Raw genomic sequence first — 26,411 nt, forward strand, 5'->3', positions numbered from 1 at the left:
TTAACAGGTCATATTTTATGTTTAAACTGCAGCAGGCAGGAAGGCATGTTTTTCTTGTCTAGTTGGTGGCACAATAAGTGCTGCAGTCCACAGGTGACCTTTAAGTTTCCAAGGCATGGGTGAAGTTTCAACACCCATACTGCACGTTCTTATATGACGCCTAAATACCCCAATCGGGTATTAGCCAATTTGTACATGTTTTAGTGGTCAGAGCACATCCACTGCCCACTGGACAGCAGTGCCCAAGTGTGCAGAGTCTAAAAACCAACAATAGATTTATGCAAAAAAGGTTGTGAAAACGTAAAAAGGGACTTTTTCTAAGCCAATAGGTAAGGCTTTAATGGGACAATTTATGCAATGAAAGACGAGCATTAATATATAGCTATATTATAGCTATATTATAGCTATAATATATAGCATTAATATATATAGGTATAGCTTTAATGGGACAATTTATGCAATGAAAGGCGAGCATTAATATATAGCTATATTATAGCTATATTATAGCTATATATAGCATTAATATATATTAATATATAGCATTAATATATTTCAGTGCTATTGCATGTAAAAGCCACACCCATTGGCATTGACGAAATTTGTTTCTATTTTGTAGCTGGCTCAGGCTTGTGCTGCACTTACTTATGCCATGGCTACACAACTCTTCAGCTTTTGCTTAGGAGAAAGAATGATTGGTGCCTTATGAATACACACTCTATGCCCCTAGTCCCAGGTATATTGACTGCGGCTGTTTTTCAAGCACAGAATAATGAAACTCTGTCTGTTTTTAATTTGCTGAGTCTAATTTAATTGTGTGTTTTCCCAGCTGTGTGTTAGTTTGGTTCAGGGAGCACTTGGCATGTGTACTAAAAGAGAATTGGCTTTGTATTTTATGGCAATTAGATGTAATTTAAAGCATCCAGAATATAATGAAAAGGAAATCTAGTTCTTGTCCTGTTTGTGCTTCTAATGTGGCACACTTATAGTTTACAGCATCACTGGCTTAGGCAGTAGGCTACTAATTTGTAGGGATTGCTAGAACCTGAGGTTTTTAAAATCTGTAAACATGACCAGGTCAGCCCCTGTATCCGGAAAAGAATATCCAACAACCCCCTGAAGATTGAGTAATACACTGAAATCAATGCCCGGTAGCTTCTGCTGCAGTAAATATTTAACATGTCAGTGAAGTAAAGGCTGGATGCAGTGTTAAAACCTCATTCCTTCATGCCACGTCCATATCATGATACCTATGCTAGAAGCTAGGAAATCAATTGCCCTAATTTGACATGTCGTGTCATGTGAGTTCCTGGCATGCCATTGTGTGTCAAAAGTTATAGGGTGGTATATCCTTAATGTCTTCATTAATGCAAATTAGTGGAGGAACAACTCTTCCTCTTTTTGATCTGATAATGTTGCCTGATAGATGCAATGTTGCGATCCTGAGTTGTCTTCAGAATTGTGTTCACTGAGTTTACCGTATTGAAAACAGGAAAAACTAGAGATAACACTCTAATGTTATGTTTGCATCTATAAATACTTCTATGGTGCCCAAATTACAAAGCTGGCTGCTCCCCTAAGCTGGATATAAAGGGATTTGTAAAGTGTAAATCTAGCTACAGAGCAATGGGGTGCTGAACAACGATAGCAATTCTGGATTCCAAATCCTGATAATTTATAGTGAAGCAGGCTGTTTGTGGAGAGTGAATTCTGTTGTGTGGAAATGGAGTTCTTTGAGATGGTGATGCTTCAGCTTCTTTCTGATTTAGAGCGGGGCTGGACGGTTCTGATGTTGATGGTGATTTTGTTCCTGAACTTGGATGCAGAGATGAAGAGAGCTTGGAATTTACTTTTTGCTTTCATGAAGTTTGTGGTTTCCAGTTTGGTGCATTATAAATTATTTCTCTGCCAGCTAAAGCAAATATAAAGAACAAATGAACATAAATGAAAAAAATGATTACAGCTGCCAAGAAAGAATACATTTCAGAGAGGATCACAAAGTTAGGCACTATGTCTAGAGAGCTTTTAAAAAAAAATAGGTGAGCACCATTATCCACAGTCAACCCTTCCCAAATCACTATCTTCCTATGAATTTTGCAACAAGCTCTTACTCTTTTTTAGAACGACCACGAATATTCACCAAGAAACCAAAATGAGGAAAGTGACAAACCATTTGAACCATGCAATGTTGATTGGATGGTGAGTAAATAGGTGCAGGGCAGTTGTATACTATTAGATATTTTTGACAAGGTCACTATCCACTTACTATAAGAAATCACAAAATCAGTTCTCCTCTCATGTTCCCCAGATGACCCTGCACTGGCAAATGGCTAAACTCTATAATGTTACTGATTACTGCAGCTTTTATCAGTGACGTCGTGTTATTAGACCCATTGGTGTGCTAAAACACCACTGATCACCTCATATTGATTTCCAGACTAATGGATATTAGTATTGTAGGGACACCAGTAAGGTCACTTATGTCCATCCTTGAAGATAGAATTTAATATGTGGCCCTCCCTCCTTTTACAGCGACATCTAGGAAACTAATGTTTGGGGTCCACCCTGGCACCAATTCTATTCATTCTCTATATGTTTCCTCCAGCTTCAGCTTTACATGGAATGGGAGCTCACTTCTACATGAAACCTGATGGCATTCTGCTCCCCTTAGTCTTATGGGAGAAAGAATTAAGACATGCTAGCAAATCAGATCCAGCAAACAGATTTTTGATGCATCAGAATGTTTTGAAGTTACATACCTCCACAACTAAGATCTTGCTGAAAACAGAAGTGTTCAAATCCTTCAGAATTTCTAGAGTGGCTTAAAGAAATGGGGCTGTGCCCAAGGCCAGTAGACATTCCATGCAATCTGGGCATTGGTATCAATAACAATCTTTTTCTGGACATGTAGGTGTCTAAATTGGCCAAAACCTATTCTTGGCAACTAAAATCTATTTCTCTCCTTCATCAATGATAGATTTCTGATGCCCATAATAAATGCATTAATACAATCAAGACTGGCTTATAGAGATTCTGTATATCTTTTCTCCCCCAGTTCTCTTATTCATTAAATGGACTTCATATAGAATTCAGCGGCCCATCTCTTTACAAAGTCTACAAAAAGTTCACATAACATGGCTATATTTCAACGGCTTCACTGGCTTGCAGTAAGACAAAGGATTGCCTTCCAGATATTCTACACAGTAGTCCCTTTACACACAAAATCCAGAGTTTCCAAAAACGTTTGTATGGCAATCTTCAATTCATATTCTACAGTCAAACTCTCCGCTTCTTGTAAAAGTGCAAACAATCAAAAAGTCACATTCGGCGATAGAGCCTTCTAAGTCTGTTAAAACCTTGCAATCATTGCCAAATTATCTCTGGGTGGAGTCCAACCTTCTGCGCATCATTGGACTCCTGAAAACCTATCTGTTTATTGGATAGAAGTGAAAAGGCCGGTCCCATAAGTTCTGGATTTGTTCTTGAATCACAATCTGATGGTTCTTTTTAGCAGCATGTAAGCGTACAGGAGAGAAAATAGTCAATAACGGTAATCAATTCAACAGGAATTTTTCTTGAAGCATAGTAACTACAGACAATTACGTGAGGCTAGTTTATTATAAAGCCAAAAATAACTGGACATAGAGACACCTCAAAATGAGATTAAAGAAATACATTAGAATCAGCTTAAAACCAAATCTGCGAATAAAATGGAGTTGATGCAACACACACAAAGCACTTAACCCTAGAAATAGGATGCAGAGGATCAGATTGCATGAGTCCAAATATACCTGAATCGAGAGTTGATGAATATAAAGCATTAATCTATCCCTGCACTAGCACTAAAGTGACATCCCTACTTAAGCATCCTCAGGTAATGATCAAAAAGATGTCATCACATGAAGTCTTCCTAAAATGTCACTCCACCCTCGATGGGTCGAATAGCATAAAGCTATCGAGACAGAGCTCATTCTAAGATGCTCTCTCTCTAAAGTCAGATAAAAAGTGGTCTCTTTTGCTTACTTGCAATGTTCAATATTACAGGTACCTTCCCAAGAGTCCTTGCGGGTCACACCATCCACTCTGGCCACGATCTCAAAGGAACTCTTCCACTGGACAACGATGTTCCTGAACTTCAACATGTTGACCTTGATTCCCAGGCCTTCTACAGTTTGAAAACACAATTTCCCTTATCAACTTCAACTCAAGATGCATCACCTTCTCTCCTTTCCTAACTAATCAAACAAAGATATTATTCTTGCTAACAAGGGTGCTTCTTCCACCTGCAACATAAAACATGAGAAAGAAGGAAATCCCCACACACATGAAATTCAAACTGGAAATTGCATTTCAGGCCTAGAAGATTCAGCTAACATAAGAGAAATAACGTATGAGCTTTACGAAATTGAATAGGAAATGAGGCACGTTCAGTTAATATTCGTACCTACATGTAAAATGATACAATTAATAAACACATTTAATAATGAATGATTGTCTGTTGCACTGCACAAGTTCTTCGCACTAGTGTTTTCTGCTAGTTACATTTACTCTCTACAGTAATTCTTCACGTTAATATTCAATGGCCTAAACACATCACATTTTATGTTATTACACTTCAAGATCCTAACACTTTATGTAAACATGACAAAGGAATATATCCGGGTGCGATCTACATTGTGATTATAATGCACCCCTACAAATAAAATTAAATTTCCCCTACATCAAAATCAGTAGTCTAACTTCTGTCAGGCACTACTGTTACAGTAAGCAGCTTTTGAAACTGCCAAGCTTAATAGGTATAGATAACATAACATAATGCGAGGTACTGTTCTGGTGGTTTTATATGTGATGCAACTTATCTTGAATAGGATGCATGCTTGAAGACGAACGCACTGGTTCCATCAGGGATGGAGTGTTATGATTGATCTTACCACCTTAAGATACCATACCTTACTATACCATACCACATGTGAAGCGTGTGATCAAACAAAAACATATTCCTATACTGAGATCTGAATGAAATTCTGAAAGCTATAAATGCTGAAATAGAGTATTAAGATAGAAAAAAAAGATTAGTAAGAAAATGGCCAGGTTTTCAGTGATTGACGGAACTGAAATTGATTGTTTAAGGAGTGGATACATGCAAGCAAATAGTTCCAATACTTTACAGCCCAGCCTGATGTGAGTGAGTACAAGGCGCCTTGAGGACCTGCTGGGTTAAGGTGAGAGCAGCTACAATAATGGGGCAGGCAGGGAATTTTGGCAAATCTGAGATTATCTCAGTGAAAACTGATAGTCACAAAAGAACAGTGATGAAGGACTAGACACCTAGCAATACAGATGATTGACAAGTTACTGAAGAATGTTAAATATTTCTTTAGATAAAGATATGCTTCGCACAGTAAGTAGCTCATATTGAACATACTTTTTTTTGGCAGCTACCTAGAGCTTAATGCAAGAACGTACATTTGTCATGTTATGTTATGTTATGTTAAAAAATGTTATACCGCGCACGTTCACCGAAACGGTTTCTTGGCGCTCATAACAGATATGGCGGGCACGGGCAGGAGTTTCATTCATAAGCAGCTGTAAAAAGGAACGTCTTCAGTGACCTACGAAAGCATTCATAGGGGAGACAGTGACGGAAGGAGGAAGGGAGGGAGTTCCAAAAAGTGGGGGCTAGGAAGGAAAACCGGAGACCACCATGTTTCTTACGTTGAATTTGAGGGATACACAAAAGATTATCAGCAGAGGAGCGGAGGTTGCGAGTTGGTATATATCGCTTAAGGTTGGATGAAATAAAAGCAGGTGCAAGATTGTGAAGGGCTTTGAAGATAGTGCATCCAAGTTTAAAGGTGCAACGTTTGGCCACCGGAAGCCAATGAAGGCTCCGAAGTAGTGGTGAAACTTGCTGGTGCTTTGGCTGATGGAATACTAAACGGGCGGCCTGATTTTGTATCAGTTGTAGCCTCTGGAGCTGATAAGAGGGAATCCCTACATATAGGATGTTAGCGAAGTCGATCCTGGAGATGAAAAGAGCCAGGATGACTAAGATGAGGGCATCTCTGGTGAGGAATCTACAGATCTTACGAACCCTGCGCAGGTGGAAAAAGCAGGACGATGTGACCGCCGAGATCTGAGCCTTCATAGATAAGTCTCCAGAGATGACAACACCGAGGCTTTTCACAGTATTTACAGGTCGAGGGGGGACCCCGAGTGAGAGGGGCCAAAAACTGTCGTTCCAGGGATTGGCCGGCCCGCCCACCAGCACAAGTTCGGTCATTGAGGGATTTAGCTTGAGCTGGCTGTGGGCCATCCAGTCAGAGATGACTAGCATGGTGGTTTGGAAGTCTGTGAGGGAGGAAGAGGAAGTGTCAATAGGGAAAATCAACTGCAGATCGTCTGCATAATTAAAGATTGTTGCAGGGGACTTACGAAGGGAAACCATGAGGGGCTGCATATATAAATTAAAAAGGAGGGGGGATAATGCTGAGCCCTGAGGGACTCCACAGGAAAGGAAGGAGGAGGAAGCACAGAAAGTAGAGAGACGAACAGCTTGAGAACGTTTGTCCAAGAAAGAGCGGATCCAATCCAGAGCCATGCCCTGGATGCCGGCGTTTCTGACACGGTCGATCAGTATGGAGTGATCGACCGTGTCAAAAGCCGCCGACAGATCTAGTAGGACGAGGGCTTGATGGATGTTGTTGTCGGCACCAGTTCTTAGGGTGTCCATAACGGCGGCAATAACCGGCGCCGTAGAATGGAGCGGTCGGAAACCAGCCTGCTGGGGGTCCAGAAAAGAAGAGCTCTCAATGAATGCGCCCAGATAGCGAGTAACATAGGTTTCCAAAATTTTTCCTAAATAGGGAAGGAGGGATATGGGCCTGTAATTACTCATGACCAGAGGGTCAGCGTTGGCTTTTATCAGAATGGGTAGCACCACTGCCTGTTTAAAGGAGTTGGGGACTACTCCAGTGGCCAACGAGGTGTTCAGAAGAGTCAGGGCAGGGTCAGGGCAGGCCAAGAAGATTTCTTTAAGGATCTGGGGCGGGCAGCAGTCCTTAGGGGACCCCGAGCTGACTTTATGCAGGAGTCTCTGGAACTCAATAATAGAAATGGGGGGGGAGATATCCAGATGCTGCGGGTTTTTGGGGGGTAGTGGAAAAGAGAGGGAGGATGGGGGCAGAGGTATGTTGTTTTTGATGGTGGCGATTTTGTCCTGAAAGTATGTGTTTATTGCATCACAAAGGTCCTGGGTAGGCACGGGGGGAGAGTGACCCGGTCAGGAAGGGAGAGCTCGTTAACAATGGAGAATATTTCTTTTGCCTTGGAGGCAGACTCCTTTATTTTACAGGAGAAGTAAGTAGTTTTAGCCTCGAGGATGGAGGCTTTATACATTTTTAGGAGGTTCACGAATTGTAGCTTGAGAAGGGGATTTTAATTTAGACGCCATCGGCGCTCGGCCTGGCGAAGAGCAAGTTTGTCGAGTTTTAGCTGGTCCGTGAACCATTGCTGGGCGTCATGAGGGCGCATAGCTTTTATGGATTTGAAAGGGGCTAGAGAGTTGCAGGCCGATAACAGCCATTGTTCAAGGATGGAAGCTTGATGAGTGGCTGAGCCGGAGAGCAAAGGAGCTGTAACTGCCAGCAAGGAGTGAAGTTCCGGTAGATTCACTTTCTTCCAGTTACGAGCTAGAACGTTCGTTGTAGGGGGGGCACGGCGAGGAGTCGATAGATCAACTGTAAAAGATATAAAGTAGTGATCTGACCAGGAACATGGATTTACCAGAGGGGGTGAAATATCAAGGTTGGCCATCCAGGCCTGGTCTAGGATGTGCCCCTTACAATGGGTAGATGTCGAAATGAGTTGCCGGCCATTCATACTCTTGAGAAGATCTGAGAACTCTTCTGAGAGGCGGCTTTCCCGCGGGTCAGAGGGCCAGTAATTGAAATCGCCAATAATAATAACTTTAGCGTTATTGATGATTAATTCAGAGGCGAGAGCCCCAATCTGTTGTGGAAAGGAGGGCATATAGCCTGGAGGTCTGTACACAAGGACACAGGTAAGGGGGGACCGAGAAGAGCAAAGTTTGATTGCAAGGAGTTGTGTATTGGGGATTGCAGTACAGGCTAAGGAAGAGAAAATATGTTCTGTACGAATAATGGCTGCGACTCCACCACCGGCTTGCCCCCTGGTCGATTGGATTGTAAGATGTAATAACCAGTGGGGATGGCAGCAAGGATGTCAGGAGCGGAGTCGTCAGTTAGCCAAGTTTCTGACAGTAGTAAGATATCCACAGCACTGTCATCTAGCAGACAAAATATTTCCAGCTGGTGTTTCACCATGGACCGGGTATTAAGATATAAGATGGTCAAGGAAAGTGACCTGACTAAGGGTGGAGAAAGCATCAATGGTGCCATTTTAGGGGAGATGGGGGAAGGACCCAAGCACGGGGAGGCAGAGGGAACTTGTCATATCCTCATTTACTCCATGTTTATTAGGTGCCTTCAGTTCTGTGGAGAACCATGGCACAGATGGCTCAGAATGATGGCCTTGAAGAGATGGAGTCCAAAGAAGTCATGAGTCAGGTTTTATAGGGGAACTCAAGATATTCAGTGGAGATATTGAATGGAGGGGATGCAGCAAAAATCCATCTGCAGAGTCTTAATGTGTTCTGTTATGCCAAAAGTGTTTGTAATTAGTCAAGATTTCTGCAATGGAATAAAAAGAGGTGGCAGATGCCAAAGAAGGATGCCAGCATTGTGATCCTACCAAGCAACAGTATGTGTTGTACTTCCATTAACCACATCACAGAGGATTAATTGCAGGTCTAAATTGTGGTCAGCTGAGTGAGTAGGTTCATAAACCAACTGTGAAAGACCTAAGGCAGGAAATGTCTATTAGAAAAAGGTATCAGGATGGTGAGTCTGGTCTGCCCAAATGGTGGAATGGCCCAGTCATACACAGTTATCAGAGATGATGCAGTTTGGGGACACAGTTAAAGAGTGTCTTTTAGATAACAGTGAGACCGCCTCCTTTTTTTGACGGGAAAGCGAAAATGTAGTACTTGATATTCAGAAGGACAGGTGAGTACAAGATCTGGGTTGGAAGACTTGTCCATCTAAGATTTTTGGGGTCAGCTGTGTCAATGTAATCTTTACTGAGAGATCTAGCATTAATTAAAAGCAGCTCATACGAATAGCCTTAGGACTGGAATAGTTGATACTGAAGCAAGGTGAGCGTAACATTAGTCAGGGGCCTCAAAGGTTGACTGGCGCAAGTAGGATTAGGAGTCATTAAAGTTTTGCCTAACAAACAATACAAGCTGGTCTTACCAGTGGACTTGAAGAAATATTGGCAGCATGGATGGTGTTCAGTGAGGATAAGTCATGGATATGGGGTGCCTTTGGCCTGTCTTTGGCATAACACTGAACACATTTGTGCTGTGGTTGGCCACTGAAAGTTGACTGCACCATGCAGTATTATTACAGGAAAAGGGCGGAGTCTGCAAAGCCATTAAACTGCCTCTGGAAAGTAATGAATATAAACGAAAGGGATGGACAAGGAAATACTCCTCTTGCCCCTTTTCTTCGTTTTACCTTGGAATGGGGTAGTTGCAGGTATGGGACTTACATTTGATAAGTCCATTATCTGTCAGATCACTTTTGGGAGGCCACATGGTAGACATTGGCTACTGGGCCCCAACCATGGTGGTTGTTAGCCCCTGGTGTCCTGGGGTCCATTATACCAGGGCTCTAATAACTGTGCCAAGTGCATTCTTTCTGCATATGACCCTCAGTAAGGCGAGGATGAGCAGTCAAAGACTTCTCAGGGAGGTAGTCCAGGCAGCAACAGCTCAGAGCTCAACAGTCAAACAGAGAAATGTGTTGTCCATCTCAAAAACCTATCTTTTGTTAAAAAGAAGAGTACTTTAATCATTCAACCGAACATAAGACACCACTAGTGTGATCAAGTCAGTTTTGCTGACGAAACGGGTAACGATTAAAACTACACTGGTTTATACCTCCGAGTGCGAGCCCTTCTTCTTGAAGACTTTGCGTGTGTGTATATATATATATATATTATGTATTATATATATATATATATATATATATTATATATTATATATTTAATTTATTTATTTTTTAAATGGCAACCGATCATAAACACAAACTAACACGGACAAAGCTTTTATAGCGAAATGCGTCTGTCTGGGGTGAGGGGGTTTGCAATAAAGCATCTCTATATATCGGATTACCTGTGTGCTTGCCGTTTTTCTGACGACACAAAGTTGGAGCGTGTTGCAATATTTATATAAATATTAGCTGGAGAAATGTCTTAAACGCATTTGAACATCAAACAACAACAATGCATATGGATTCTACCTAGCCATTGCACTAGTGGCCATTTTTCTAAGCCCATAAATGGCGTAGATCATACCAGTCTAGAAATATGTTTGGTTGGGAGGTTAATGTATAGAAAGTTCCTATAGGCAAGACAACCATTCAATGCTGCTCCTACCACCTCAGACCTATGCTCCTGACAAAATAGAGACATGAAATATTTTAATATCATGCATTTGTGCTAGCAGATGCTAACTATGGAACCTAATGAAAAATGAGACATCGAAGTGGGGTTCTTTCCCTTCAGTGTAACAGCAGTTTCTAGTGAAAACACATTAAGGAGAATTGAGGGACCAGGCCAGATAGGCCATTCACCAAAATAAAATCTGTTAATTTACTGTTCATTTGGAGGTACTTGGTTTACCTCCATGGTTGCATTTATACACTTATAGTTATATTGTAAAGATTTAAACTTTTGGGAGAATGTAATGCTTATTTGGGGAGCATCAACTTATGAATGTACCCATTGTAGAGTATAAGAGAGCTGTTCAAACACTGAGGCAATTTGGTATAAAGGTGTGGTTCCGATTTGGATTATTGGGTCCTTTAATTTAGGAATAAGTAAAAACAATTGATGAAGTCCTGATCAGAGCCTGATGCTGACCTTAGACTCTCCAGCATCAGCAGGTGATCTTCTTGTTGAGTCACTTTTGAATCATGTATGGCTGCTCTCGGTTTTTACCTTGATGCTGGGTGTAAGTGACTGAAAAAGCATATATAGATGTAGAGCTGGTAATGCATATGCATCCAATGTTGAGGAATATTATTTCAATTTTGGGTTGTTTAATGTTTTGGAAGCTTCTTCCTATGATTTATGGGCAGAAAGGAATGCTTTTAGGGTGTGGTTTTGGGTAGGATTTCTGGTGAAATGTTGGGGGAGTTGAGCGTCCTCAGTGTTTGAATGATGAGGAGATTGTGGTTCCCTGTGATCTTCAAGTGAGGGCTGATGTAGACTTTCAAGAGCATGCGTGAAAGAGAGCATCCCTAAAGGGACTTTCATGGGTAGAACCAGGTTTACATTTTTGAGATGAAAGGAAATGATTCTAGACTTGCTACTACTGATATCTGGCAAATAAATATCTCTTAGTCTGCTGTACTGAAGGCCATCTTGACTTGGCGTTCAAAATGTTAAGGCTTTCTGGCCATTTTTTAACTTTAAAACAGTTTGACAAATATGAGTGCACTGTATACAAAGAGATCGCCTTTCTATTAACCCAACTAAAATACTCAGGGTATACCTGCTGATTGTCCTCGCATTTTCAGTGATACATGTTCCCACGTCTGCAGAAATGGAGGCATTTATTTCCCTGTGGTAAAAGTGTTCTTAGTAAGTGAATTAGAATAACAAGCTATGCTCAAATAACACCTTGAAAGCATAGACTGGGAGGTTGCAATGTGCTGTACAGCTATTATGCCACATTAAGGAGCTAAACCAAGCGTTTTAGTTTAATGGTCTGCAAACCGATTTGATGACGTAGGGCATTCATGCCATTAAACTACAACTCTTGGTTTAGCTCCTTAATGTTGCATAATAGCTGTTCAGCACATTAGAATCTCCCAGTCTATTCTTTCATGGTCTCCTACTCCCTTGTGCAGGTAAGCAAACGTTTTTCTGGAAATGAGAACATTTTTACAAGTTTACATAATTGGCTGATTTTATTGTCACTTATGATTGTTATTTTAATTTTATGAATGGACTACATTCGTGCACGGATCATTGTGATTTACAACAGAATCAAAGCAAACCGCAAACACTGCAGCAGATCACACCTAGCTAAGATACATGTTAGTAGTATTAAAATTGGTTTTCAGAAATGCTTCTTCGAAGATTTTGCATACTGTTTCATTGTCTTTGGGTATTTAGTCCAACTAGTATTCTCTTTATCCAGTAATGGTTACACATAGTTCCCAAAACTATGATGTGCTTTCAATGCCTTGACTCATGGCTTGGGCTTGATTGCTATTTATATTAATCATGATATCATCCTTCTTTCATTTTCTCCCATAGGTCTTGCTCGAGCCAAGTCAGTCCCCAGTCACACATACTCCAATGAAGTGGTAACCCTGTGGTACAGACCTCCAGATGTTCTTTTGGGCTCCACGGAATACTCTACCTGTCTTGACATGTGGTAAGTTTTCTAATGTTTCTATAAATCAAGCATAACTGAAAAGATTCATGGGGGCTTGATCCATGCCAGATTGTCAGGATGTAAACACTGAAAAATATTTGAGTGCATGCAAATAGAAATCATTTATTTATCTAGTGGTTATATATTAAATCTGATTCATGCCAGGTTTTGAGGATACGAACATTAACGCCTCCGCAGGGGTAGTAAGTGCTATATAACTTCAATTTAAATGCAATTTAAATATGTGTACAATTATTGGAAACGGAAACAGTTTACATAGTGATTATCCTTTTAATCTGGCATAGATCTGGCCTTCGGGACAATGCTGGCCAACAATGCTCTAGACAATACAGCATTACTCAATATTGTGAAGCCTATTAATTCTGCATTATTTTGACACACTCATAAGTTGCTGAATTTGTTTGGTATGTTTAGCATTTTCAAACGCATTTTTGTGACCTCATTCTACTGTAGCTGCCCTGGGAATATAAAATAACAATGGCTAAAAGTAGTTTGATCAGACATCTGGCCACAGATTCCTCCCCTTGCATTTCCCAGACGTCAGACCGGATCCAGAAGATTTTTTCCCTGTGCACCGGTAGGTGGTGCCGGTTGGCTCCACTTGACTATGACAACGTCATCTGCTCCGTTGTGACATCCGCATCACCTATATAGGCACCATCTTGGCATGCTGCCATCACTTCTTTTCTGTCCGTGCCAGCCAGTGCAGATCCGTGAAGAGAGCTACCCTATGTCACTTTTTGACGGGCTTGTTTCGACGTTTTGTTGACCCATTTTTTGATGTGTATATTTTTCCCTCATGGCCAAGTAGACATCTGGTTTCAAGCTGTGCGGCGCCTGTCACCACGCCATTGATGACGGACCCACACTTGGTTTGTCTCTGGTTCCTGGAGTGCGACCACGACTCCAGGTCGTGCTCCAACTGAGGGGCAATGGCTCCAAACGTTTCAAGGGAACTGTCCCTTAAGCTCCTTGAATCCGATGCTCAGCACCACGTCACTCTCCCTAGAGGTCTCGCTCACGGTCCCAGTCGAGAAGACGGTCCCAAGTCTTCGTCCTCTCAATCGAAGTAGTCAAGTCAGTCGGTAGGAAGCACAAGAAACATAAGAAGTCAAATTGTGCTTCGACCTCTACCTGTCTGTCAGCTAATGCGATGGAGGAGTCTCGGCGCTCTAGGCCTCGTTCCTCAGAACCTGTGTCTCGGTCGGCTCTCCGCTTCCCACCCTTCCCCGGAGCGACCCCCTCCCAGTTCAAGGTATTTTCTGATGCCACGGGCCTGATATTTAGGCTGCCTGACTGTACGGGTGTTCCTTCGGGCCCCAGAGACTCAGAGGGGGCTCTATTGGGTTCCGTGCCAGTAGCGGGGCCCGATGACCCCATGGATGCACCAATGAAACCAAACCAGCGCAGTTCATGCCAGTGTGACCTTCCCCGGTTCCAAGACTCCCGCCGGAGCCCACTAGTGGCACCAGCCCCCTTCTTATCCCTGACAACTTAGACCCGGATATGCACCTACACGGGTGCAAATAGAACTGTTAGGTTCCAGGTTGTTTCTTCAGTCCTATTCTGAAGGGTTTGGAATGGAGGAAGATTGGGAAGGTTCCTGGACTCTTTACACCAGCCTTATCAAGAAATGCACTGGTTTGAGGAATTGGGTGAGCCAGCAGACTGGATACCTCTCCTTACTCTGGCCTGCTTTCTCCCCCTACTGTGGCTATGGAGAAGGAAGCATCATACGCTGTAGGTGGTGCGAATGGCAGCTGCGGTCCTGGGCCTTCAGCTCCTTTCCATAGCAGTCATGATGAAGATCTTGACAGAGGTCCTCCAGCCATGCATCTCCAACTCGGAACCCTTGCTGTCTTTCAATGAGGCCTTAACTGATGTCCTTCTAGCAACCTGATCCAAACCCAGCACATGGGCTCCTGTGAATAGGACAGTTGCCAGCCGCAATCTTCCTACACCGGGTGACCCAAATTTCCTCACCAACCACCCTACCCTGAGAGCTTGGTGGTCCAAGCCTCTAAATCCCAAGATACGTTCCCTTCCCACCCCCTGATATGGAATCCAAGAGGCTTGAAAGTTGGGGTAAGAACATTTTTTCTTCCACCAGCCTTGCATTGTAGTCGATGAACACCGTATGCTTATTGGACTAGTATTCCCACACTTTATGGGAAACGGTTGCGCAAGTGCTGCCACAGTCCCGAAGGAGCCCCAGCCATCTTCTCCCAAGCAGTATTAGATGGGAGAGATGTGGCAAAGTTTGCTGTTCGCTGTGGTCTCAACAAGACCGATTTGCTCGGCGGAGCGATTTCATTGACATGGGTGTTCGACGCCACACCTGAATAAAAACTTCTGGCTTTGTAGGGGATTGGTCAAAACAACAAAAGAGTGTGCCTTCTTAGGAGAAGAGCAAGTATGAAGAATCAAACTTTATTCTTTAGAAATCCCTCACTCACCAACATGGTTGGTGACCTGCTTCATCATCGGGCCCCACCAGGAAGGTCGAGTACCTCCCTGGTGTGCTTCAACGCCAGGATTACTGCAGAGCAGGTTAGTGTTGTTTTGGTGACAAGTGCAAGTGATTGTGAAGTGAGTTTAAAAGTGTCTTGGTTGTGTCCAAGAATAGTTTTTTTCGTCGGCCAACCAGGCACGGGTAAAAACAAAGTGAGCAATGTATGTGCTGGATAGATTGGTCAGCTATGTCTCATTACATGTGGTCAACATGTTTCTGCCTATATGGTGCTACTGGCTAGGCATTCTTCAGGACCAGAGTGGGGACCCCGGTGGTAACTAAGAGGTCCAGAGTGTGAAAAAAACTGGAAAATATTGTTTTAACCTGATGTTTCTGTGGGATCCTTCTTAATTGTAGGAACCAGACATTTATCTGTAAGGAAGAACAGAAACACACAAAGATAAAAACGATTGTTTAGAATGTAGTCACAGTGCGTTTGTTGTTCCAGTTTCATCATGCTCTCGTGCTCTTCTGGAAGTGCACTGCAACTATACCTCAAGGAGCTACGGTGTGCTAAGGTGACATTTATTCACATTATTGCTAGTGGTGGTGACTATGTCCACTCGTAATGTGAAGGTACCTTGTTTATAGCGTTATTTCACCTGCACGCCTACTTGGGCGTTTAGCAGGATCAGTGCGTCTGTGTCAAACACGCCATTGTTAACCTAAGGAACATGCCGGTGCTGTTTTGGCGGGTGAAAGAAACCGCAACATAGGAAAACTTCTTACATGTGGAGTGATCATTAATCACACCATGGGACTAGGGAGGGGGGGTGGTTGTCAGAAGAAGTACCTGTAATTTCCAGATTCCGTGGGAGCGGACAGCCAGAATTTGTCGATGATATTTACCCAACTCCCAAACACCCCTAGCCCCGGAAAAACTCTGAGCCCAGGAATGAGGGGGAAAGGGGAAGTGGATAAACAAGAGAGACTGCCACACACAGGTGTCTTCAACTTCACTTCGTCTTTTTCTAGCTGGAAGTGTGTACCTGAATCATTTAGCACCGGATTATTAAGTTCTCAAAGAAACACTGACTTGGTCTCTAGTACTACTCTCTACCAACTATCTCTTTACCTGAACTTGTGTGGAATGCGCCTCTCTCTGATATAGAATGCTGATTTAAGATTGAAGCAAACTGTCTTCGGCAAAACTGGAAGCAATATATGGAACTTCTATGCTGGGTTGTTGAGCTTAGATGATGGTAGATACAAGTATTCTATATATGCATACATAAGGATACTCCTATATACTTGAAGCTTGAAGTCCTTCACTGCTACCAGGATATCGCTGAACTGATGAAACTACACAGGTCTTCTGACTCTCTCAGGGAACTTTCCTGATAGTCCTTACAGGAATTTGCCAGTTCAAATGTCTTAACAAAAATTGCTTGTACTCAGCTTTTTACTTGAAAGTTCAATCCAAAGCGACAAGGAATAAGAAAGATACAGCTTACCGCACTCCCTGGACTGTCTCAGAAATGCAGAACCCAGGAATGACAGCCCTCAAGGAAGGCCATAACTTGACGTGCTTCTTGACAACTGCTCTGCTAGGGAATACCTGACGAGCGAAAAACGAACTGAATACTTGAATGTCAGGCCACAGGTTTACAAAGGGGAGGACTGACTCGGCAGTACTCAAAAACAGAACTTGGAACTTAAATCTGCGAGTTTCAGAAGAGCGCTCTGGAACACGTCTAACCGCCGGTAAAATTCAGTTGAAGTGCACCGCGTATTTACCACGAGCGCACGAAATGGCGGACAGAACAAAAACTAGAGCGCTAACCCGCTTCAAAGTTTAGGCACGCAGGAGGAATTCTTCACGATCTCCTGCTTGAGCCAAAAACGTGCCAGTCTCTGTCTCCATGTCCAAACGGAGGATGGCAGATTTGAAACCTGACGGACCTTAATAAGGGGGACTGAGGAAGGAAACAGACCAGCAACCGAGAGGGACCTGACAGTACCCCCCACCAAAACCCCCTCTTTGGGCTTCTGTGGATCTGTCTTGTGAAATTCTGATACCAATCTTGGTGCATGAACATGGCTGCTAGGTTCCCAAGACCTTTCCTCAGGACCAAAACCCTTCCAGTCCACAAGATAAAACAATTTTCTTTTTTTTCATTTTGAATCAAAAATTCTCTTGACCTCAAATTCCTCAGTGGATTGGACTTGAATAGGAGCTGGTAGAAGTTCCTGTCTAAGATTAGGTGGATTTTGTTTATTCAGAGAGACATGAAAGGTGGGATGGATCTTTAAGGACCTAGGAATGGCTACCCTGACACTGACAGGATTTATCATCCGAATCACTGGATATGGACCCACAAATCTTGGCTGAAATTTTCGATTCCCATTCATTCTCATGTGGCGTGTGGAAATCCAAACTTGGTCCCCAGGCTCAAAAATCGGACTCACTCTACGATGTTTGTCAGCCTGCTTTTTATAAGCCAACTTTGCTTTAGAGAGATTTGAAGAGGCTAACTGATAAGTCTTTTGCAGATTACGAATCACCTCTTCAGCCGCTGGAACGTCCATCTCCTCTTGTCCCACAAGAATATTGGGGTGACAACCTGAATTTAAAAAGAATGGTGAGAAACCTGTAGCTGAATGGACTGAATTGTTATAAGCAAACTCCTCCATACTCAATAGAGAAGGCCACTCTCCATCTTGATCCATCAAATACATGCGGAGATATTGCTCCAGGTCCTGATTCACTCTTTCGGTCTGTCCATCAGTTTCAGGATGGTAACTGGTGGACAAACGAGAGTCAACGCCTAGCCCTTTTAAGAATGATTTCCAAGATCGAGACACAAACTGTGGATCTCAATCAGAAATGATCATCTTTGGTATCCCATGCAATTTTACAATGTGTTGGATAAACAGTGTGGCCAATTGGGAAGTATTGGGTAAAGTCTTTAATGGAATGAAATGACTCATCTTGGTAAACTGATCTACAACCACCCAGATCACTGAATAACCCTGACTAGACGGTAGGTCCACTATGAAATCCATGGAAAGAGTGTGCCACGGGGAAGGGGCCACTGGCAGGGGCATGAGGAGACCTTGCGGAGACTGCCTAGCACTTTTGCCCTTAACACACTCTTCACAAGTGGCGACGTGCTGCCTCACCTGAGCATCCATGCCCGGCCAAAAGAACGTTCTTTTTACCAAATCCAAAGTCTTAATGGCTCCCTTGTGCCCCACCAATTGGTGCTCATGAAACTGATGGATGATCTCAATCCGAAGGGTTTCACTTGGAACAAAGATCTTTCCTTGAAGGAATGGTTTCCCATCTATCACTTCTCGATCTGGGCCTTCCATTTTCCAATTAGTGAATTCTTCTTTTGCAAATTCTTCTCTGATTCTGTCTCCCAACGCATCCTCCACTACTGTAGCAACAATCTTCTCTTGAGAAATGATATGACCTTCCACCTTGGCTTCAGATTCGCCGCCCAAACCTAAAGGAGAAAGCGCATCAGCCTTTCCATTTGCAGACCCAGGTTTATAAGTCAGTACAAAATCATAGTCTGCAAAAAAGAGTGACCACCTCAATTGCCGTGGAGTAAGTGTCCTGGCAGATTTCAAAAATTGCAAATTGCGATGATCCGTGAAGACTGTTATCACATGTCTTGCTCCAAACAAATAGTGTCTCCAAACTTTGAAAGCCTCTTTTACAGCCAAAAGCTCCTTGTCTGCAATGGAATAATTTACCTCAGCAGGTGACAATTTCCGAGAGTGATAGGCCACTGGGTGTAACTGACCAGTATTTTTCTGACGTTGGGAAAGGATTCCCCCGATGGCCAAATTGGACGCATCCGCTTCAATGAAAAAGGGTTCTCTCAAATCAGGATGCTGCAAAACTGGAGCTGACGTGAAGGCGTCCTTTAACAACTGAAAGGCCTCTTCGGTTTCTTTCTCCCAAACACACCGCACATCTTTCTTAAGTAAGCGAGTGATTGGACTCACTTTTTCAGAAAAAATTCTGGATAAATCGCCTATAAAAATTGGCAAATCCCCAAAAACTTTGTATCTCTTTGACTGATTTTGGGGCAGGCCAAGACTTGATTGCCTGCAACTTGGAATCATCCATGGAGACTCCTTGCGAGGAGAGTATGAAGCCCAGAAATTCCACCCTCGAGGAGTGGAAAACACATTTCTCCAATTTTACAAATAATTGGTGCTCCAACAATCGCTCCAAGATGACTCGTACATGGTACACATGCTCCTCTAGGCTATTGGAAAAGATGAGAATGTCGTCGATGTACACAACTGCAAATCGATCTAAGAACTCGCGAAGAACGTCATTTACAAAATGTTGAAAGGCAGCTGGGGCGTTGCACAATCCAAAAGGCTTTACTTGATATTCAAACAACCCCAGCCGCGTTGGAAACGCAGTTTTCCATTCCTCCCCTTCCGCCATCCGAACCAAATGGTATGCCCCTCTTAAGTCCAATTTGGTATAGATGCAAGCATCCTTGACCGGATCTAAAAGTTCGGATATGAGAGGTAACTGGTAGCGATTCTTTTTGGTGACCTGATTAATCGCTCGATAATCAATGTAAGTCCTCAAGGATCCATCCTTCTTAAGGATAAAAAATAAAGGAGAGGATACTAGCGACTGGGAAGGCCGAATGAATCCGTTGGCAAGATTTTGATCAATATACTTCTTCAAATGTAGATTCTCAGGTTCGGATAAAGCATAAATGCGACTACAAGGCAAGGAGGCTCCGGCTCTAACTCAATCCAGCAATCATACTCCCAATGAGGAGGTAATCTTTGTGCTTCTTTTTCATTAAACACCTCCTTCAAATCTTGATACTCATCTTGTATCTCTGGAACTTCCACTGTACAGATCATCTGAGTTTGATTGGCCAAACTAGATGACATGGTTGACCTCTGAACTACTGGCTGAGATTGAAAGTAATGTTCTTGACAGAAAGTTGAGTTCATATCCACTGTACGTTTTGCCCAATATATTTGTGGGTTGTGCTCTGTGAGCCAGGGCAACCCTAAAATCAACTGAAACTGAGGAGCATCAATTAGACTAAAATGTATGTAACTCCGAAGTTCTCCAGGACCCAGCACCATAATGACTTCTGTATCAAAGACTATGGGACCAGAAGATAAATTGGTGCCATCCACAGCACGAACCGGTTCTGGCCTTAATTTCTTTTTAAACTGAATTCCCAATGACTTGGCAAACTGGAGGTCGCAAAAGTTACCCGTTGCCCCAGAGTCAACCATGACCGAGACTTCTTCAATTCTGTTTTCTTCGAAGGAAATTTTACAAGATAAAATCAAATGCGGAGCAGCAGATTGTAGGGTATTTGCCAAAAGTTGAGGTTTAGGAGTTGTCTCTTCACTCGCTCCCACCAGTGCAACTCCGTCTACTGGTGGAGCTTGCCTTTTACCCACGTATTAGTCTTCGGTTTCTTCGGACATTCCTTCACAAAATGACCTGGGAGACCACAATACATACAAAGCTTGCCCAGGCGCCTCTTTTCTCTCTCTTCCTGGGTGAGCGGCCCTCGCACCGTACCAATCTGCATGGGTTCTTCACTGGAATTCCCTAAATGGTTCCTAACTGGTTCGGACCTAACTCGATCAAATCGAGGCAGATAGATTTTGATATCCTTCCTTCGCTCACTACGTCTTTCGGATTGCCACTGATCAATTTGAAGTACAAGATCTATGAGCTCTGAAACATCTGTTGGCCTCTTGAAGGACTGGGTTTTTCTAAGACCCAGCGGTGCCAGGGATAACACCTGAAACCTTCGTGGGTAACCTGTTCCGGTGTACAAATGAGAGACACGGGGCACTTCCTTCGGCGTCAAAGATTCGAGGTTTATTTACTGCAGGGAACACAGAAGTCACGAGAAGTACATAGCATGTAAGTTCACGGAGTCTGATTCGAATTGTATCTGTGGATCGCTCTTTTTATGCAGTTTTTCGTCATAGGATAACATGACAGACAAAAGGTTACAACCCGGTTCCCACAGTAAATGTCATAGGGGGTCGCTTTCATGTATTCAGGGCCCGGAACATAATTACAGTAGCATTTGGCAGTTCCCAACTGTAAAAGTACATCTTCCCACCATTAGTGCATTCCGTTCGGCTGTAAACAAATCAAGGAAGAGGCAGAAACAGGTGCAGAGGAAGACGAGGATAGCGAACAGATCGAAGAGAGTGTAAAAGGGGTGGTATCAGGAAACATGATTGCAGGGATCAAAGGAGACGTGCCTAATGAATGCACAACTGAGACAATAGACCGGCACGGCAAGATGAGCCTCGAGCGGGGCCATCTGCCTTACAGTATCATCCCCCTCATCATAAAGACACCCTCAAAGGAACACGTGTCTTCCGCAAGGGTTTGGGAATCCCAGGGTCACGAAGCGGACAGCGTCCGTTCGCTGGCTACTTGAGGGCAAGAAACAAAATGGATGCCATATCTAAAATGGAACCCGTGGGTTCAGATGAAGAAACCCACGAAACAAACGAACGGTTTAGGCTAGCACAGCGAAAACGCGTACACCCACTAAACTCGTCATTTGCGGTTCATAGATACCAGACTCGACCATATTCGGGCGAGTCGAAAACACCACTTACAATTGTCACGGAACCTCAGACGCTCCTTTTGCCCTCATGTAGGCAAGCACTAGTCGGAATCAGAATCGATTTCGATATTCATCAGACCATCCAGATGTTGCTGCAACATCATTCTATCCATCAGCGCTTCCTTGGTAACAGGCGGCCGCCTTATACACGTCGTAGCACAGAGGCCACATAAGGCAGGACCACACTGCACACAGGGACAACACGTGAACAGAAATGCTACAACAACCCCAATGATCATCAGAATCTTCCAACCCCACGTCGACATCAAGCCCCAAAACCACCCTAGTAGCGTCCAATCCCCTACGTCCACGTGTATGGACTCGGAGATCTTATGCAACTTCGAGATGGCTTGATAGACAGTTGGAGCGTTGTCAGGAATGAAAATACAACAACTCGAATGGATCACCTTACATACTCCACCTCTATCTGCTAAGACGACGTCTAAAACCATACGATTTTGTAACGTCATAAGCCTGTCCGCCTGAAGCTCTGCTGTGATGTTGCCAAGGACACTCGCAGTGATATTAGCAGTCGATTCCACCACTCGAGTCAACTGTCTCAGGTTCCTACTATTGATCATAGGTCCCCAAAACGGCAAGAAACCCTTAAAGAAGTCTCCTGCTTCTTGACAGGCAGTGTCCTCTTTGCTAATCACACCTCTCACAACTCTGGTCTTGTGATAATCAGAAGCAGCTGTAAAAGTCGGTGGCAACAAATTTGCAATATAACAGGTGCCCGAGAAGTCAAGGGGCAACCATGTATATGCACGGTCGTAACAGACAAAGTACGTACCCTTGGCAGTCAGGAGAACAGGGGAAGAGAGCATTGGTAAAACATACGTTTCAGTGCAAGCACTCTCCCCAAGATGAGCTCTCGGGCTTCGACCACGACCTTTCAAACAGAAATTACCGAGGTGAGGTACGATCCATATTGGAGATGAACTTTTGAGCTGTCTATCACCCACTAGCACACTATATTCAGCCTCACTCAGATCCCTATAGGCTCGCACCTCTTCCTCTGGGATAAGCGATGGATCAAAGATATCTCTATCTAAATCGGCAATCGCTATTGCCAAAGACTTATGGTACGGGCCGGGACCAAAGTGTGGAGAACGTGGCTCTCGATTGGGGTAAGAATCTAGTGCGCTGCGAAACATAGTTTGGAATGCTCGAGCTGAACCCTGGGAACTGTAAGGAAGGACCAGGTACGGAATTCGCTTATCGGTGGTATGTGGCATTAACCCACACACCCAACAATTGGTAGTGTTCATCACCAACTGATGCTGATGAAGGAGCTGAACGAAGGAATTGTTCATAAATTCCGCACGTCTAACCTGCTCGTGTTGGGGTAGAATATGAAAAGAATGAGGAGAAACAGTGGAGGTAAGCTTAGGTTCAGAAGAAGGGGTAGGTGAGGCAGAAGGCAACAATGACTGTATCATGTAATACACCCCACCCACCAATAACGAAGAAACAGTTAGGAACAGAAGGAACACCTGAAACATGAAGCATTTAGTATGTGCAATTCTATGCAGTTCGAATCTTTGAGATTGAGCCTTTTCCAATTCCGACAGCTTCGAGAAAGCCATCCTCTAAAACCGTCCGCAACGTTCTTGACGCACTTCGTTCTGTGTAGCAATAGTCAATCCCCAGGAGTTCCTAGGAATCGACGGTCTCCAACCTAGTGTCAGGACCTACTAAACAGAAGGAAGTACCCGCACGGCCCTACGGTCCACCCGGATGTAAGGTACTTTTAATTAAACAATATATATACAAAATCTAGCTGTGGAAACAAATACACATATGCAGAAAAGGACTCAGAATTTACAAAAATTACAGTTATTCAAAAACGTTCAGAGTGATAATGGGGTAACGTGAATGTCAGGGGAGAAAGCAAAAATATTTTTTATTAGTCTCTAGTGTTGGAACGGAGAAAATATCTGCTTCTCCCAGGACGAGTCTGATCTTCGAACAGTTGGTCAGATGGTGAAACAGAATCCTGTCGACCAGACAATGGTTCAGATCTTGAGTTCTCCGATGACAAATGTTCAACAGTATCGTCCGGCTGCACTGAGGTATCTCCCACAGGCTGAGCGTCGCTAAATGGAACAAAGTTCGGCAAAGCCTCAGCTTCAGACGAGGCGATGCCCATCCTCACCCATGAGTCCGCTGGCAAAGGTTTAGGTACCTTTTTGATGTGGGTGGCGTGCACCCAGTGTTTGCGACCTTCCAAACGAACAGCAGTTCTCGTGGCAAGGAGCACCTGATAGGGTCCAATGAATCTTGGCTCAAGATTTCATTTTCGGCCAAAATTCCTCGTAACCACCCAATCTCCGGGCTGGAGCTGGTGGCCTGGACCCTCCGTCTGCGCCGGCAGTGCTTCAAAAACCTGTTGGTGAATTAACCTCAGTTTAGCAGTCAGATCATGAAGATAATCGATCAACATTGGGTACTCAAGATCAGCAAACACACTGGGTCTAGGGACCCCCCAAACATTGGCAGGACGGCCCAACACAATCTCATATGGGCTGAGCCCTACTGGAGAGTGTACAGTCGCCCTAGTTGACAGAAGAGCTAAGGGCAAAGCATCAGGCCACGAGAGACCAGTCGTAGCCTGAATCTTTGCGAGTTTTAGTTTGAGAGTTCCATTGTATCCCTCAACCAAACCTGCTGACTGGGGATGGTTGGCGCTGTGGAATTTTTGTGTAATTCCAAGGCCCTTACACACAGTCTTCATCACACTCCACACAAACTCACTTCCGTTATCAGACCATACAATTCGTGGCATTCCATACCGAGGAAAGTATTCCTTCAGTAGGACTTTTGCGGTGGACAGGGCAGTATTGTCTTTAAGAGGGTAGGCTTCGATCCATCGGGAGAATGCACAAACCACAACCAAAACATATTTTAGGGTATTGCATCGCTCCATATGGATGAAGTCCAACTGAATCACCTCAAAGGGACATGAAGGAGGAGCAAAATGGCCAGGGGGTGTAGGAGTTCCCTTGCCAGGATTGTACATCATACATATCATGCAATTCTTGACCAATCTCTCAGCACACTTAGCAATACCATAATTCTTCCATATGGGGGACAACAACTTACAAATACCTTTCGCACTAATATGTGACAGACCGTGTGCCATAGTCACAACAGCTAGCACATATGCATCGGGCAACATCCACCTTTTATTCTCCGACAAATCAATCCAACAGCCATTCGCATCCAGCTTTCCCGTACTCTCTTTCCACTTGGTCTTTTCAGTCTCGGTGGCCTCATTCTGAATCGCTTTCACACTCTCAATAGTGTCTTCACACATACCAGCTTCTGCAGGCCACCTTACCGAACTAGTCACATACATTCTAGTTGTAAGGTTTCGCGCAGTCTCCTTAGCAATCTCATCAGCGAACGCATTGCCACGACCAACATCATCCGTCACCTTACGGTTTGCACTACATTTAATAATTGCCACCTGCTTGGGCAATGTAAGTGCATCCAAAAGATCATTCACAAGCTGTCCATGCTGAATCTTCGTACCATGCGATGTCATAAAACCTCTCTCTCCCCACAATCGTCCAAAACTATGCGCAACACCAAACGCATACTGACTATCCGTAAACACATTCACCCGTTTCCCTTTCGACAAAACACACGCTCTGGTTAAGGCAATTAGCTCCGCCGCCTGTGCAGAGTTCTGATTCAATCTCGCAGTCTCCACAACCGTACTCAACGTCACCACAGCATACGCAGTCGTCACATCACCATTCGGCAACTTAAAACACGAACCATCCACATACAAGGTACCATCGGGGTCTTCCAATGGAGTGTTTTTTAGGTCAACACAACCTTTTGTTTCCTCCTCAGTTCGTAATTAACAGTCGTGCGGTGCTACCTCATCTGATTCCATATTGGTTGGCAACAAAGTCGCCGGGTTTAGGACATTTCAGCGCTTTATTTGAATGTGACTTGCCAGAAGCGTCAACTCATAACCAGACAACCTTGCACTCGTCAAGTGTTGGGTTTTCGTACGATTCAAGAGAGTGTCAACTGCATGCGGAACCATCACCGTAAGCATATTATCCATGACTTATCCTGCAGATTGTCGGATGGACACCGCAGCTGCCGCTGTTGCTCTCAAACAACTCGGCAATGCTCTAGCTACGGGGTCCAAGGTCGAGGAAAAATATGCACATGGACGCTGCTTACCACCGAATTGTTGCGTCAAAACACTCAACGCACAACCTTCCCTCTCGTGAACGTATAGTGTAAACGGCTTACTGTAGTCAGGAGTACCTAACACAGGGGCCGAACACAACGCATCACGCAGTTCAGAAAAACTCTTCTGACATTCTTCCGTCCATGGCAAAGGAGTTGGAACATCCTTGCACGTAAGAGCTACCAATGGCTTCGCTAGCAATGAAAAATTTGGAATCCATTGCCTGCAGTATGATGTGATACCTAAAAAGGCACGCACATCTCTCTGAGTTGTTGGCACAGTCATTCGAGCAATCGCTGCAATTCTCTCTGGGGTCAACCTTCTTCCCTCCTTTGACAATAAGTGACCTAGATAGGTTACTTCTTGACAACAATATTGCAGTTTAGAAGGTGACACCTTGTGATGTAAGTCACAGAGATGCTGCAACAACGACATCGTAGCAAGTTTGCAAATGTCCTGTGTGTCCGCAGCCACCAATAAGTCGTCGACATATTGGATCAAGGCCGCACCAGCCGGCAACACAAA

The 26,411-nt window shown here is 43.8% G+C and overlaps 1 protein-coding gene across 4 annotated transcripts in view; it reads left to right on the top strand.

Moving 5' to 3' along the window:
• Positions 1 to 26,411, top strand: part of CDK14 (cyclin dependent kinase 14) — a 2,039,605-nt gene that overhangs the window by 1,168,137 nt on the left and 845,057 nt on the right. For all 4 annotated transcript variants that reach the window (XM_086941837.1, XM_086941840.1, XM_086941838.1 and 1 more), the window contains one exon: positions 12,409 to 12,529. In XM_086941837.1, coding sequence (XP_086797963.1) covers positions 12,409 to 12,529 — 121 coding nt within the window. The remainder of the gene's footprint in view (positions 1 to 12,408; positions 12,530 to 26,411) is intronic.

This window comes from Lissotriton vulgaris, chromosome 10 (genome assembly GCF_964263255.1).
Source record: "Lissotriton vulgaris chromosome 10, aLisVul1.2, whole genome shotgun sequence".
Lineage (NCBI taxonomy): Eukaryota > Metazoa > Chordata > Amphibia > Caudata > Salamandridae > Lissotriton > Lissotriton vulgaris.